The sequence below is a fragment of the Orycteropus afer genome, unplaced genomic scaffold (assembly GCF_000298275.1).
Source record: "Orycteropus afer afer isolate SDZICR_OR568_19922 unplaced genomic scaffold, OryAfe1.0 scaffold00069, whole genome shotgun sequence".
NCBI lineage: Eukaryota > Metazoa > Chordata > Mammalia > Tubulidentata > Orycteropodidae > Orycteropus > Orycteropus afer.
This window is the reverse complement of record NW_006921656.1, coordinates 1593227-1606446: the sequence shown is the minus strand read 5'-3', so window position 1 is coordinate 1606446 and position 13220 is coordinate 1593227. Positions and strand designations below refer to the sequence as shown.

General features: G+C 55.7%; 1 protein-coding gene across 1 annotated transcript in view; it reads left to right on the top strand.

Annotated features, from left to right (window-relative positions):
• The window catches only part of DENND3 (DENN domain containing 3), a 65575-nt gene that overhangs the window by 27465 nt on the left and 24890 nt on the right, over positions 1-13220 (top strand). Inside the window, exons 11-15 of the mRNA XM_007940567.1 lie at positions 905-1060; positions 4209-4305; positions 5780-5883; positions 8441-8640; positions 10372-10893. Of these exons, the coding sequence (XP_007938758.1) occupies positions 905-1060; positions 4209-4305; positions 5780-5883; positions 8441-8640; positions 10372-10893 (1079 nt within the window). The remainder of the gene's footprint in view (positions 1-904; positions 1061-4208; positions 4306-5779; positions 5884-8440; positions 8641-10371; positions 10894-13220) is intronic.

Genomic DNA, 13220 nt, shown 5'->3' with positions numbered 1-13220 from the left:
GGCCACGGGCTGCTTCAGGGATGTGGTCTGCTTCCCGTTGACAAGGAGCAGCTTTGGGAATGGTCTCGGGCTTACGGCACGCTGGGGCCCTGCATGGAGCAAGTCGTTGTTCAGCAGCCTGTCGTATTCTGCTGGTCTGGGGACTCGTAACGGACTTGGATCAGTGGCCTGCTGTGTGGTTTGGCAACGTCAGGCGTGTGCCTTTTCACTTGCTGACCTTGGGCTTGGCGGCCTCAGCAGCCAGCTGAGTGACGAGAAGCCTCCAGCTTCAGTGGGCCGAGCTGAAGTCCACGGTGGAGGGGCTTTCACCCAGCCCCTGCAGCTGGCATTTTGAACTTGGCCTTCCATCCTCCCAAACTGTAGGAGGATAAACTGTTTGTTCCAGCATCCCCTCTGTGGTACCTTCCTATTAGAGCAGCACACAGTAACCAGAGCAGTAACCCCCGGAGGCAGCTGTGCTCTGTCGTCCAGGGGCACTGAGCAGAATCGACTCCACAGCAGTGGGTTTGGGTTTGGGGTTTTCAGGCCTCACTGTCTTGTTAGCTGACATTTTGCACTGACGACAACAGTGTACAAAGTCTGTCTGGCGCGGTGTCCTGGTGTCCTCCGTGTCCAGCTCCCGGCCCCTCCGGGCTGTTGTTGGTGTTCTGAGCCTCCCTGGGAGATGCAGGTGGTAAATGCCCTCAGCTGCTCTCTGAAAGATTAGGGGTTTGAATCCACACAGAGGTATCCGTGATCTTCTGAAAACCCAGCCGCTGAAAGCCCCGCGGAGCCCAGCCCGACTGTGTTCCCCCGGGGTGCCCCTGAGCCGGGCTTCCTTTCCCTGTCCTGGGAGCTCTGTGTCACTGGTGCGACAGCCGTGTGCTCAGGGATGCCCTGTGCTCAGCCGCCTCTCTCCTTCCAGGCTGCAGAGCCTTCAGTTACACCAGGAGCTGGGCCTCGCGCATTGCAGCTCCAGCACAGACCTGAACCAGGGCCGGGGCCGCCGGCGCGTCTGGCAGCAGAAGCTCAACGCCCAGATCCAGCAGGCCTCTCTGCAGCTGCTCGTCGACACCTTCAGGTGGGCCGGGCGCTGGGCCGCACTGTTATCACAGCAGGGTCCCCAAGTCTCGGTGAACATGAGGCGGCTCTGCCCCCGGTCAGCGGCCCTTATGGTCATTAAAACCAGCAGCTTCAGCCCGTGGGCATTTCTGTTGTTTGGCTGCAAGCTGAGCTACAGGGGCGAGTCCAACTCAGGCCCAAAGTCTCTATCTGGCAGCAGTCCTGGTCCTTTTTATATTTTTGAACTGTGTTCCACATTTTTCTGCCCTCTCTCTCCAGGATCACCAATTTTCATCCCTTTCTGAGTAGTTGGCATCGATAGCAGGCTTTGTAAAATTGCACCCAAATCCTAATGAAAAGTTAAAAGAAAAGCAAGGAAGGAAAAGAAAAAACAAACCACACAGCGGGTTTATTTGTTCTTCCCACTTCAGCATGCACTGTGCCAGCTAATAACCCTTCTCAAGCAGCCCTGCTGGCACAGTGGTTCAGCGCTTGACCGCTAACTGAAAGGCTGGCGGTTTGAACCCACCTAGCAAGTCTGTGGGTGAGAGACCTGGTGATCAGGGCCCGTAAAGATGACAGCCTGGAAAACCCCACGGGCAGTTCCCCTCCGAACGTGGGGGTGCTGACTCAGAATCCAGTCATAGACCGGGAGACCCCATGGGGCACTTCCTGTCTGTCACGTGGGGTCGCCATGAGTCAGAATCGCCTCTAACACCCACAGCCGCACGCCCCCGCCCCCCGCACATCCTCACCTCTGGCCGCGCTGTCTCAGGTGGGCCTGTGGGGAGGAGAGTGTTCCCAGGGGCTTGTCTGTGTGGCGTGTGCTGGCACTGACGGTGCAGGGGACATGGATGGAGGGAACGTGAGCTAGAGGCAGCCGTGGAGGTCGCTGGGAGAATCCCTACTTTCTTAGAAAGACCCGGGTTCGATCCCCGGCCGGTGCCCCTCCTGCACAGCCGTCACCCGTCTGCCAATGGAGGCTTGTGTCACGCCATGATGCTGACGGATTTCAAATATTCCAGATCAGGACAAAGCACAAAGGCCTGGCCGTCGACTTCCAGTGTGAGCCACTGGAAACTGGATTACAGCAGCCCAGTGACAGCCGACCGCGGGCTGGCACAGGACCGGGCGTTTTGTCCCCTTGTTCGTGGGGTCGTGAGTTGGGTTCAACTCGAGGGCAGCAGACAAAAACCCCCAGGAGATAATGAAGCCCCTGGGAGCTGCCAGGAGGCAGGGCTCTCTGCTGTCTCCTGTACCTGGTATTTGAGGCACTTTCCAGGGTCTGAGCTAGAAAAAGCTACAGAGACGAGAAAACTTGACTTTAGTGGCCTCTGGGAGGCACAGACGGTTTTTGCTCGACTGTTAACTGAAAGGTTGGTGCTTTGAACCCGCCCAGTAGCGCAGAGGGAGAAAGACCTGGCAGTCTGCTTCCATAAAGGTTACAGCCAAGAGACCCCTGTGGAGCGGTTCTGCTCTGAAGCACAAGGGGTGCCAGCAGTCGGAACGCGCTCGGTGGGCTCGGTCTGTGGACGGCATTCAGCAGGCCGCCGTCGCCTGGAGCACGTACGGGGCAGGTGCTGCGCAAGCCGGCTTGTCAGCCTCGGGCACAGGCGTTGCCAGGTCACTTTCCTCTTGGAGGGGGTGGGTGCAGCCTTTCTTTCTTCCGACTGTTCTCCGCCTCTTTCTCTTGCAGCTCTCCTTCCCTGCTGCTCTCTCATGGGCTCCTGTAGCTGAGGAAGGCGGCCCCTCGGGTAGAACCCACGGGTGGCCCGCGGCCAGACCCTGGCTGTCCAGTAGGGCAGTTCCACTGTGCAGGCTCGGGCACCCAGCTCACTGACTTGACAAGACTCAGCCTGCCTGTCCCAAAGCCCAAATCGGAAAGGCATTCTTTAGGTGCATTTATTTATATAAAGCAAGTAATGTATCAGGAAAAGCAGTGGGGTGTCTATTACAGATGGGTTACGTTGTCTCTTCACTCAGAGCCTGGCTCAGGGTCTTCCTTTTGCTCCTTGAAGAAGAAATATTTTACAATCAAGGCTTTCTTTCTTTTCTTTTTTTTTTTTTTTAATTAATAAGCTTAACATGTTGATAAAAGCAGAAAATGTCAACAACAACAACAACAACAACAAGATAAATGGATTTCTAATAATAGAACAATGAACTGGGGGGACAAAAATCCAGGTTTCCTGCTTGCCTCCAGGCAGCCCAAGCGGGTCGTTCTGTTCAGGTGTTTCTCCTCCGTCAGTAACCGTTTCTTCTCACCTGCACATCTAGCTGAGCTTACAACAGTGGGGTCTGTGAACAGCTTGGTCTTGAGACAAGAGCATTAAAAAAGAAACACAAACCCCAGCCAACAGTGCACTGCATCACTGAAGGTTGTGGAAGGTAGCTGCAGATGGCACCCCACTGTGCCTCTGAGTCAGCGCCCCTTCAGAGGCTTGTCCTCCACCTCCTTCTGTGTCGCAAACCACGTGTCCTGGTGCCACAGCGGGATCATACATGTAGACTGATCTTCCACAAGGGCTGCTAATGGAGTAGTTATTTCTCAAGCATGATTACCTGTGTACTTTATTTTTAATATCCCACTGCTCTTCTCTGAACACGTCAATGAAAGTGATAAGAATACAGAAAGCAGAAAATGGGATTACAGATCACAGAGCTCTATTCTCCAAGACGAAATGTGCTTCCTGGTAGAGGGAAGGGGATCTTGCACATAGTACTTACTGACTGTCATGTGGTCACTGAGGTTGTGTTCACACTTAGGCTCTGGGTCTGGGAGCTCACAGGCTAAAATCCCTGTGGGTTTACAGATGAGGAACACAGGCACCAGGAGGGGAAGTGACTTCAGGCTGGTGGCCGAGCTGGGTCAGCACATGGCAGTCCCCTTGGTGCCCGATCTCTGCCTGCGGCACTGGCCTGCATGCAATTGTGTTTGACAGTAAATAAGAACGCTTGTTTAATTTGCATCAAGAGCTGGGGGATTGGAGTAGATGTCGGTGGCACCCCAAGGCACGTAATGTAGGGGACAGCTTGAGCACAAAACGTCCACCGTGTCATTTTGGGGTCACAATTCAGAGTGTCAGTGTTGTTCCAGGCCCACTGTGACATGTCAGTCCTGTCCTTACTAATGTTGCTGTCCTCAGACTGTCTGTTCTCCTTGTCAGGGAAGTGAGGAATCACTTAAACTACGAACACAGAGTATTTAATAGTGAAGAATTCCTCAAAACGAGGGCTCCCGGCGATCAGCAGTTCTATAAGCAGGTAAGAGGAGTGGGGCTGTGTGTGCACATCCAATCCTGTGTCTGCCCCGTCCACAGTCTTTAACGCAACGGTCAGCGACGCTGGTTCCGTTCTTCACGCTGTGCCGGCGTTCCCGGCATCCTGTACTTGTGTTTCCATCCGCCCCATCTGTGGTCTGTCAGCGACGCTGGTTCCGTTCTTCACAACCTCCGGCATTCCGTACTGATTGTTTCTGTCCCACTGACTTAATCCCCCTGCCCTCAGCTCTCTTGTCTTTGCTTTAAAATAGGTGTGGATCCTTCGGTCTCATACAAACACTTAAAGGAACGCAGTCCTCATGGGTGACGCCTTGACTTTCTGAGCTCAGCTGTTAATTAGTTTAAAGGTGACTCGAGGGTGGGTTTGCCTGCCCTGGACATGTCACATCAGTGAGACCATGTACATGTATGTGTGTGTGTGTGTGTGTACATAGGGCAGTACACGGTGCCCTGTGTCTGACAGTGTTGGTGCAGTGTCAGGTGGAATTGTGGGTCAGGACTCTGTCTCTCTTTTTGGCTGCGTAATATCCCATTGTAAGCATGGATTGTGCCAAGCTTATCCATTTGTCTGTTGATGAACACTTGGGTGGTTTCCCATCTCTTATATTTTTAATCAGCTTTTAAAATGACAATTTATGCACAACACAATGCATCTGTTGTAAGTGTGTAGTCTGATGGATTTTGGCCCACCTGCATACCTGTGGAACCACCTCCTGGGTCTGGTTATAGAACATTTCTGGCATCCCGGACAGTTCCTCAGCCTTCCTGGTCCATCCCACCACCTGTCCACGGCCCATTTGGGTTTCCCATCCAGAATCGCTCGGTCTGTGCCCTGGGTCTCTCTTCTACCCCTGCCCATGCTGCATTTGAGTTTGACCCGTGTCACTGTGCTTTTAGGAGCTTTGGTGGTGTAGTGCCTAAGGCACTTGATTGCTAACCAGAAGGCTGGCGGTTCAAACCCACCAGCCATTCCTTGGAAGGAAGGTTGGGCAATCTACTCCTGTAGTGATACCGCCTCGGAAACCCCAGGAGGGGTCGCTATGAGTCGGGTCCGACTCCACGGCAGTGGTTTTGGTTTGGTTGGCTGCGCTTTCCAGCACGTTGGTGTTTTGATTGCTGTTTACCTGTTGATACGCGTCTGGCCTGTCTTCTGAGCACCCCTGGATGGATTTGAACCGCTGACCTTTGGGTGAGGGGCTTAGTGCTCAGCTCTGTGCACTGCCCACGGACTCCTTGTGAGATTCAGTCAGGACCCAGTTCCTTCAGGCTGGCTGGTGAGGTGAGGGAGACAGCCGTAGCCAAGTAGGATCAGTAAGAAGGCACTCATCTGTAGGGGCCTCTGCCTGAAGGAGCCAGGTGCTGGTCCGTGGTCTGAGCCGGTCAGTGAAGACGGCTCAGCAGGGGCCGGCTGAAGGAGCCGATGGCTCGGCGTCAGGAGGTCTCCTTGTCTGTTTCAGGTTTTAGACACCTACATGTTCCACTCTTTCCTGAAGGCTCGGCTCAGCAGGAGGATGGACGCCTTTACGCAAATGGAGCTCAGCATGCAGTCAGAGGAGGACAGGTGCTCTGTGGCTCGGGGTGCAGGCTCCTGGGGCCCAGCTGCTCAGGGAGCACGGTTTGTTGGGAGGGAACGTGAGAATAAATTCAAGCAGAGGACTCTTACATGTGGGAATTCATCATGGGTGGGGAACATGTAATCGAGCTTCTCTCTGTGTACACACACACACACACACACACGTACATATGTGTACACACATGCTCTGTGCACACACATGTAGATATGTGTACACACATGCTCTGTGTGCACACATGCACATAGATGTACACACATGTACACACAGTTGGCCCTTGTATATATGCTCTATGGAGTACACAGTATACACACACACAGATACAACATACAGATGATGGGTCTGCATGCATTGACATATGGCACCCCTCCACACCCATAGCTTCCACATCTGTGGATTCAGCTAACTGCAGGTCAAAAATACTTCAGAAAAAAAGGTTGACGCTATCTCTCAAAGGCTGAGGGCCGTGGAGTGCTGTTTCCACAGAATCCCGTCATCTGTGGTATTCTAGTCACCTAGAGATGGTTTAGTGTGGACAGGAGGGTGCATGTGGGTGTGGGCAGGTACCCCGCCATTTCACACAAGGGCCACGAGCATCTGCAGATTTTCCATGGCCGCTGGGGGTGGTCCTGGAACCAGTTTCCCGCAGACGCTGAGGGACAACTGTGTATAGAAACCCTGGTGGCACAGTGGTTAAGTGCTCGGCTGCTAACCAAAAGATTCTCCCATCCTCCATGGGAGGAAGATGGGGCAATTGGCTTCCAGAAAGACTGACAGCCTGGGAAACCCTATGGGGCAGTTCTACTCTGCCCTGTAGGGTTGCTGTGAGCCAAAATCAACTCAATGGCAGTGGGTTTTACACATGTATGTGTGTGTGGAGGCATGCATGTATATATGTATAAAAACACTTCTGGTGGTGGAGTGGTTAAGGCATTTGGCTGCTAACCAAAAGGTCAGTGGTTCAAACCCACCAGCTGCTCTACAGAAGAAAGATGGGGCAGTCTCCTTCCGTGAAGATCAATAGCCTTGGGAACCCAGTGGGGTTGCTGTGAGTCAGAATCAGTGGGTTGGTTCTGGTGAGAGGGCGATTTCCGGTTTACAGAAGAATTAACTGCAGAAAGCACAGGTGCCCATTACCCCTCCGTTCTGCACAGACCCCACTGTTGTTAACATCTTACTTGTTACTGATGGACCGGTATCTAGGCATTATTACTAATCAGAGTCCACAGTTCACATCAGGCATCACACTTTGTATCACACAGGCCTGTGGGCTTTGGCAAGGGCGCCCTGTCCCGTGTCCCCCAGGACAGTGTCTGACAGTTCCACTGCCCTCGGAATGCCCTGTGTCCCACCTGTCCGCCCCCGCCTCTGGCCCCCACCTTGTCGCTGCCTCCGCAGCTCTGCCTCTCCCACAGTGCGCTATCACTGGGCTGACACCTACACACCTTCCCAGGTGGGCCTGTTTCTCTCAGCGCTGCACGGTCAGGGTCCCTCAAGAGCTCATTTTCTGTGGCTACGTAACACTCCGCTGCATGGACGGGAAGGAGCCTGGTGGCATAGTGGTTAAGCACTCAGCTGCTGAAAGCTCAGTGGTTTGGAACCACCAGCCCCTCCACAAGAGAAAGATGAGGCAGTCTGCTTCCTAAAGATTTTCAGCCTTGGAGACCCTGTGGGGCAGTCCCACTCTGTCCTCTAGGGGCGCTGTGGGTCAGAATGAACTCCACGGCAGTGGGTGTGGTTTGGGCTTTGCTTCTGTGAAGACTGACAGCCTTGGAGACCCTGTGGGCAGTTCCACTCAGTCCTCTAGGGGCGCTGTGGGTCAGAATGGACTCCAGGCAGTGGGTGTGGTTGGGACTTTGCTTCTGTGAAGATTGACAGCCTTGGAGACCCTGTGGGCAGTTCCACTCTGTCCTCTAGGGGCGCTGTGGGTCGGAATTGACACAATGACATAGATGTGCCTTCTGTATATTTTTGGTTCCTGGGGGTTCTTTAAGGAGCTCTGGTGGCGTAGTGCCTAAGGCATTTGACTGCTAACCAGAAGAGTTGGTGGTTTAAACCCACCAGCTGTTCTGCAGAAGAAAGGGCAATCTCCTTTCTTAAAGATTTGCTGTCTTGGAAACCCAGTGGGGGTTGCTCTGGGTCAGAATTGACTTGAGGGCAGTGGGTTTTCTTTGTTGTTGTTGTTTGGGGTTCTTTGAATGTCCCCCACATTCAAATGCCTCCTGTGTCCATCCCTCTGGTCTTTGTTCATGTTGTTCTCTCACACCTTCCTGAACATTTGCCTGTCCTCCAAGCCTGTCTTCTTTCGTCTCTTCTGGAATGCCTTTCCGGAAAGCCCCCCAGCGTGCTGTATGATGCTGTCGCCTGTCTTCGGTAATGTGGTCTGTCCCAGAAGCACAGTCTGCCCCTCACCCATAAACTGCATGGACAACATGCTGTTATACCGTGCCTTCCACGTGTGTTCAAGACACGGGACACTGGGCATCCATGGAGACACGCTCAGCAGACTTGCTCTTCGAGCCTCATGTCTGCTTTCTCGTGCCCTAGGAGAGACGGGGTGCTGGTGAGCCCCAGGAGGCCAACCGTCGAGAAGATGGCTCTGCGCAAGCCCTCACCCCTGCGCGCCGCTCACCGGCGCATGGTGGTCAGCATGCCCAACCTGCAGGAGATCACGGTTCCGGAACTGCCTCCCAGGAACTCCTCGCTTCGGACCGCCCCGCCCACCAGCTGCAGCAGCAGCGGGAAAGGTGACAGGTCGCCGCGTTTCCGAGGTGCTCTCTCCGCTGTCTGATTCCAACAAGAAGCCACACCTCATCTCAGGAGGGAGGGACTTCCGAGACAGCTTACTCGTTTGAATATTTATTTTGCAAACTGTGTTTATTATTTCTGTCACCCAGTGCCGTTGCCAGGGGTGACAGCTGGAAGCAGCTTTGGTCTGTGTGACCCACACAGTCTGTCACCCACACAGTCTGTCACCCACACAGTCTGTCACCCACACAGCCGTCACCCACACAGTCTGTCACCCATACAGTTGTCACCCGGTGTTGCCAGGGGTGACAGCTGGAAGCAGCTGTGGTTTGTCTGACCCACACAGTCTGTCACCCACACTGTCTGACACCCACACAGTCTGACACCCACACAGTCTGACACCCACACAGTCTGACACCCAGTGCTGTTGCCAGGGGTGACAGCTGGAAGCAGCCGTGGTCTGTCTGACCCACACAGTCTGTCTTGTTATCTGCCATCATCCTCATGTTGAGGGACGTTGGGCTGTTTGCCTCAGGGCCCCTCTCCGAGCAATTCTGTTCGTTAAAGTGTGAGAAGCAATGGGTGGCAGGTGCAGTGCCCTGCATGGCTCCTGGTGGCCTCAGGTACCACATCACTCCTCCCGTGACTGTGCCAGCGAGGCTGTGTGGGCAAGTGAGGGGCCACGCTGCCCAGACTCCTCAACAGCAGAGTGCTGTGGCCCGGAGCGACCGAGTGCCCGGAGGCGGCGGCCCACGCCTCACAGCCTGCAGCGCCCCCTGGCTGTGTGGTGGTTGCTTCCTGCCGCGCCCTGGGCCGGCGTTTCCACACAGTGCCCTGTTCTCTGCACTCTGCACACGGTAGCCGCACCAACTCTGGGCTTGTCTTGGCTCTGTCCTCTCTGCACCGTTGGGCCCCCAGCTCCTGCTGCACCCCTCACGGCTGAGACCCTGCCTGCCTGTGGGCTGGCGACCTCATGTGAGGCTCTGTGGTCTCCAGCCCAGGGAGCTTCTTGGAGATGATGACCCCAACGCCCAGATGGTGCTGAGCACCCAGGAGGTGGGGGACCAGCCTGACGGCAGCTAACGAAACCACAACAATGATAAAATGTACCATTTCCAAGTGTGCGATTTAGGGACACGAAGCACTTGCACAATGTTGTGAACACACCTCACCAGCTGTTGGTTCCAGAACACTTTAATTCCCCCTAAAGGAGACCCCTGCCCACTGGCTGTCACTCGCCCCCCCGCCTGCTGGCAGCCTCAGATCCACTTAGTGCTTCTGTGCGTTGGCCTAGCTGGACATTCCATACAAAGGACACTGCACGGTACGTGGCCTCACGTGTCTGGCTGACTTCACTCAGGGCTGTTGCTTTATCTTGCGATCCAAGGCATGAACCAGGAGCCCTTGTGGCACAGTGGTTAAGCACCCAGCTGGTAACCAAAAGGTTGGTGGTTCCAGCCCACCAGCTGCTCCTTGGGAGAAAGATGAGGCAGTTGGCATCTTAAAAGATGTAAGCCTTGGAAACCCAATGGGGCAGTTCCACTCTCTCTTCTGGAAGTGCTGTGAATTGGAATAAGCAGGTTAGGGTCTTGAGCACACATACAAAAGAAGAAAAAAAAAACACTCACTGCCATCGAGTTGCTTCATGGGCCTTAATAAATGGAGGTGGCATGGCCCATGTTTATTGTTAAGGTCTGTGCTAACTGTGTTTGTTTTCCTTAATTTTTTAGTTCTGAATGTGGCCCCTAAGTCAACCTACACGTTCAAGATTCCAGAAATCCACTTTCCCCTGATGGCTCAGTGTGTCCACACCTACTACACGGACTTCGTTGACCTGCTGAGTAAAGCCATGGGCCTCCTGGGCCCGGACGACTCGGTGCTCCTGGCCCGCTACTTCTACCTGCGTGGGCTCGTGCGCCTGATGCAGGGGCAGCTTCTCGGCGCCCTCCTGGACTTCCAGAGTCTGTACAGGACCGACATCAGGATCTTCCCCACTGACCTCGTGAGGAGGGCGGTGGCGTCCATGTCTGCCGCCGAGCGCGCCCAGACCGAGCAGACCCCCGAGCTGAAGAGGCTCATCCACGAGGTCATGGATAAGCCCGGGGAGGTGGCCAAGGCTGACGACCGCGTGAAGAACTTTGAGCTGCCCAAGAAGCACATGCAGCTGGAAGACTTTGTGCAGGCGGTTCAGGAGTCGGGCATCGTGAGGGACACCAGCACCATCCACCGTCTGTTTGAGGCGCTGACCGTGGGTAAGGGCGTGAGGTGCACTTCAGTGCTGCAAGGCGGCGGGTCAGTGGCGTGGTGCGTCCCGCAGCCCAGGCACGGTGGGGAGCGCGAGCCGTCTGTGCTCCCGCACGGTGCGCCGTCACAGCCCCACGGATTCCGCATTTACGCATCCACCTCCTCACTCAACCATCTGTCAGCCTCAGATGTGCACTGGTGGCACCCGTGTGCCTCTGTGGTCCTCACGGGCAGGCTCAGAGCAGCAGGGCACACATCCCAAACTCTGCCCCGTGGCTGCGGGCGAGCCGGGCGGCACTGGGCCTCGTGGCTGCCCCGTAAACGTGCTTTCGGGGCAGCACTAAGCTGCAGACTTGTGCTTTGGGTTGGCGTTTTGTGGTTGTAAAAGGCCCCCACGTGCAGTGCGGGAGGCGGTCTGGGTTGCAAAGCACGAGGAGGCTGATGTGAGCTTGCTGAGGACTTGTGTGCGAGGTGAGCACTCTCAGGTGTGTGTGACAGCCCCTCACGGGGTTCAGCGTCAGTGACCAGCGCTGGGTGTTAACCAAGGGGCCTTTAAGCAGATGCACGAGACAAGGTTGCGTGTCGGTCAGTTGACAGAAGTGTTGTGACCAGAGACTCCAGAGCCCAGCCCTCCGGGTCCCCTGGAGCAGTTCTTGGTGGGCACTGATTGACTGGTTGTGGCGACTTGACAGAGCACGGCTCTGGTGAACGCTGGGCATCGACAGCTTTCCATCAGCTCCGGTTGATTGATCGTAAGGTCAGTCTAGTCACAGTCACGCTCTTCGCTCACCTCCGTGTGCTGCGCGTTGGAAATGCAGGTGTGAGAGACACAGCCTCTCCGGCAGCAGCGTGGGTGGAGCATGCTCTCCAGGACACCTTGGGGCACACAGTGCCACCTGGTGAGGGGGCTTGGCAGAGTCGTGTAAAGTGGGGTGGCCTTGGCCCTGGCCTGGCGGAGGGGAGACGAGAGCAGCTCGTAGGGAGCCATTGTGCAGCGGCACTTGGGTGTGTACCTGTTGGCCTGGGTGTGCATGGGGTTGTCTGTGTGACGTGCATCTAGGCCCTGAGTATACATGTGTTGGCTAGGGGTGTGAGGTCACCCTGGGTGTGTGTGTAGCTGTGGGGGTGTGAAGTGTGTGTAGCTTCGGTGGTATGAGGTCACCCTGGGTGTGTGTGTCTGCTGGGGTGTGAGGTCACCTGGGTCTCTGTATAGCTGCAGAGGTGTAAGGTCACCCTGGATGTGTGGCTACAGGGGTGTGAGGTCACCCTGGGTGTGGGTCTGCAGGGGTGTGAGGTCACCCTGGGCGTTTGTGTAGCTGCAGGGGTGTGTCCTCTGATGCTTTCTGGAGCCCTGGTGGTATGAAGCTCACAGGCTAGTCGAGTGGGTGCTGCCCTATGTTGAAGGGCCCTTCTCTGTCCCTGCTCTCCCCTGTGGGATGCTCTGGGGTCTGTGGCCTGGCTCCCTGAGAGCATGGTCGTCCTGTCACATGCAGTCCTCATGGCCCTCTGTTGGTGAGAGGTGGCACTGCAGGTTCTGGGATGTGGCCCTGGGTGGCTCTTCAGCAAGTCCGGGTGGCCCTGGGATGAGGTGGGACGGGCCTCACGCGGGCCCACCCTCAGGAGTGGTGTGTACTGGGCCATGCCCCGTGGTCCCTGCCCTTCGGCATCCATTTCCATGTTTCCTGGGCTTGTCCTTGTGCGGCTTGCTGTGTTGTGTGCAGCTAAGATGACAAGTGCTTCAGGTCAAAACGTGTTCCCTGTGTACACGGGGCTACGTAGTTCAGGTTCCCAGAACCAGAGCCTGCTGCCCCGGGAGCAGCCGGGGAGTGATTTTGTGAGGCTGGCAGGGACCTGACGCCCCCTGTGCTGCTGGGGCAAGGGGACCCCAGGAACAGCCTCCAGGGGTCACCAGGGCCACCCCCAGGAGCACCCAGCCACCTCCTTCTTCAGTTTTTTCACGAACTTGTTTTCCAAAATCGCACAAGTGTCTGTGGCTATTGTTAGTTGTCATGGTGACCTGAAGTACCCCAGAACAGGACAGCGCTCAGCCCGCGCCATCCTCACGCTCACTGGTCTGTTCTGATGAGTGTGTTTACTCTCACACACGTACTGCTGTGTGTCTCTTGTCTGTGAGCACAGTGACCCAGGTTTCCACAAAGCATTTACGTGGTACATGATCATAAACGGACGGGGAAAACAGGGAAGTGAGACAGTGAAAGCTTACTCGCAGCCGCCACCTGGTGACGACCCACGCGGCCCGCCACCTGGTGACGACCCACGCGGCCCGCCACCTGGTGACGACCCGCGCGGCCCGCCACCTGGTGACGACGTGCGC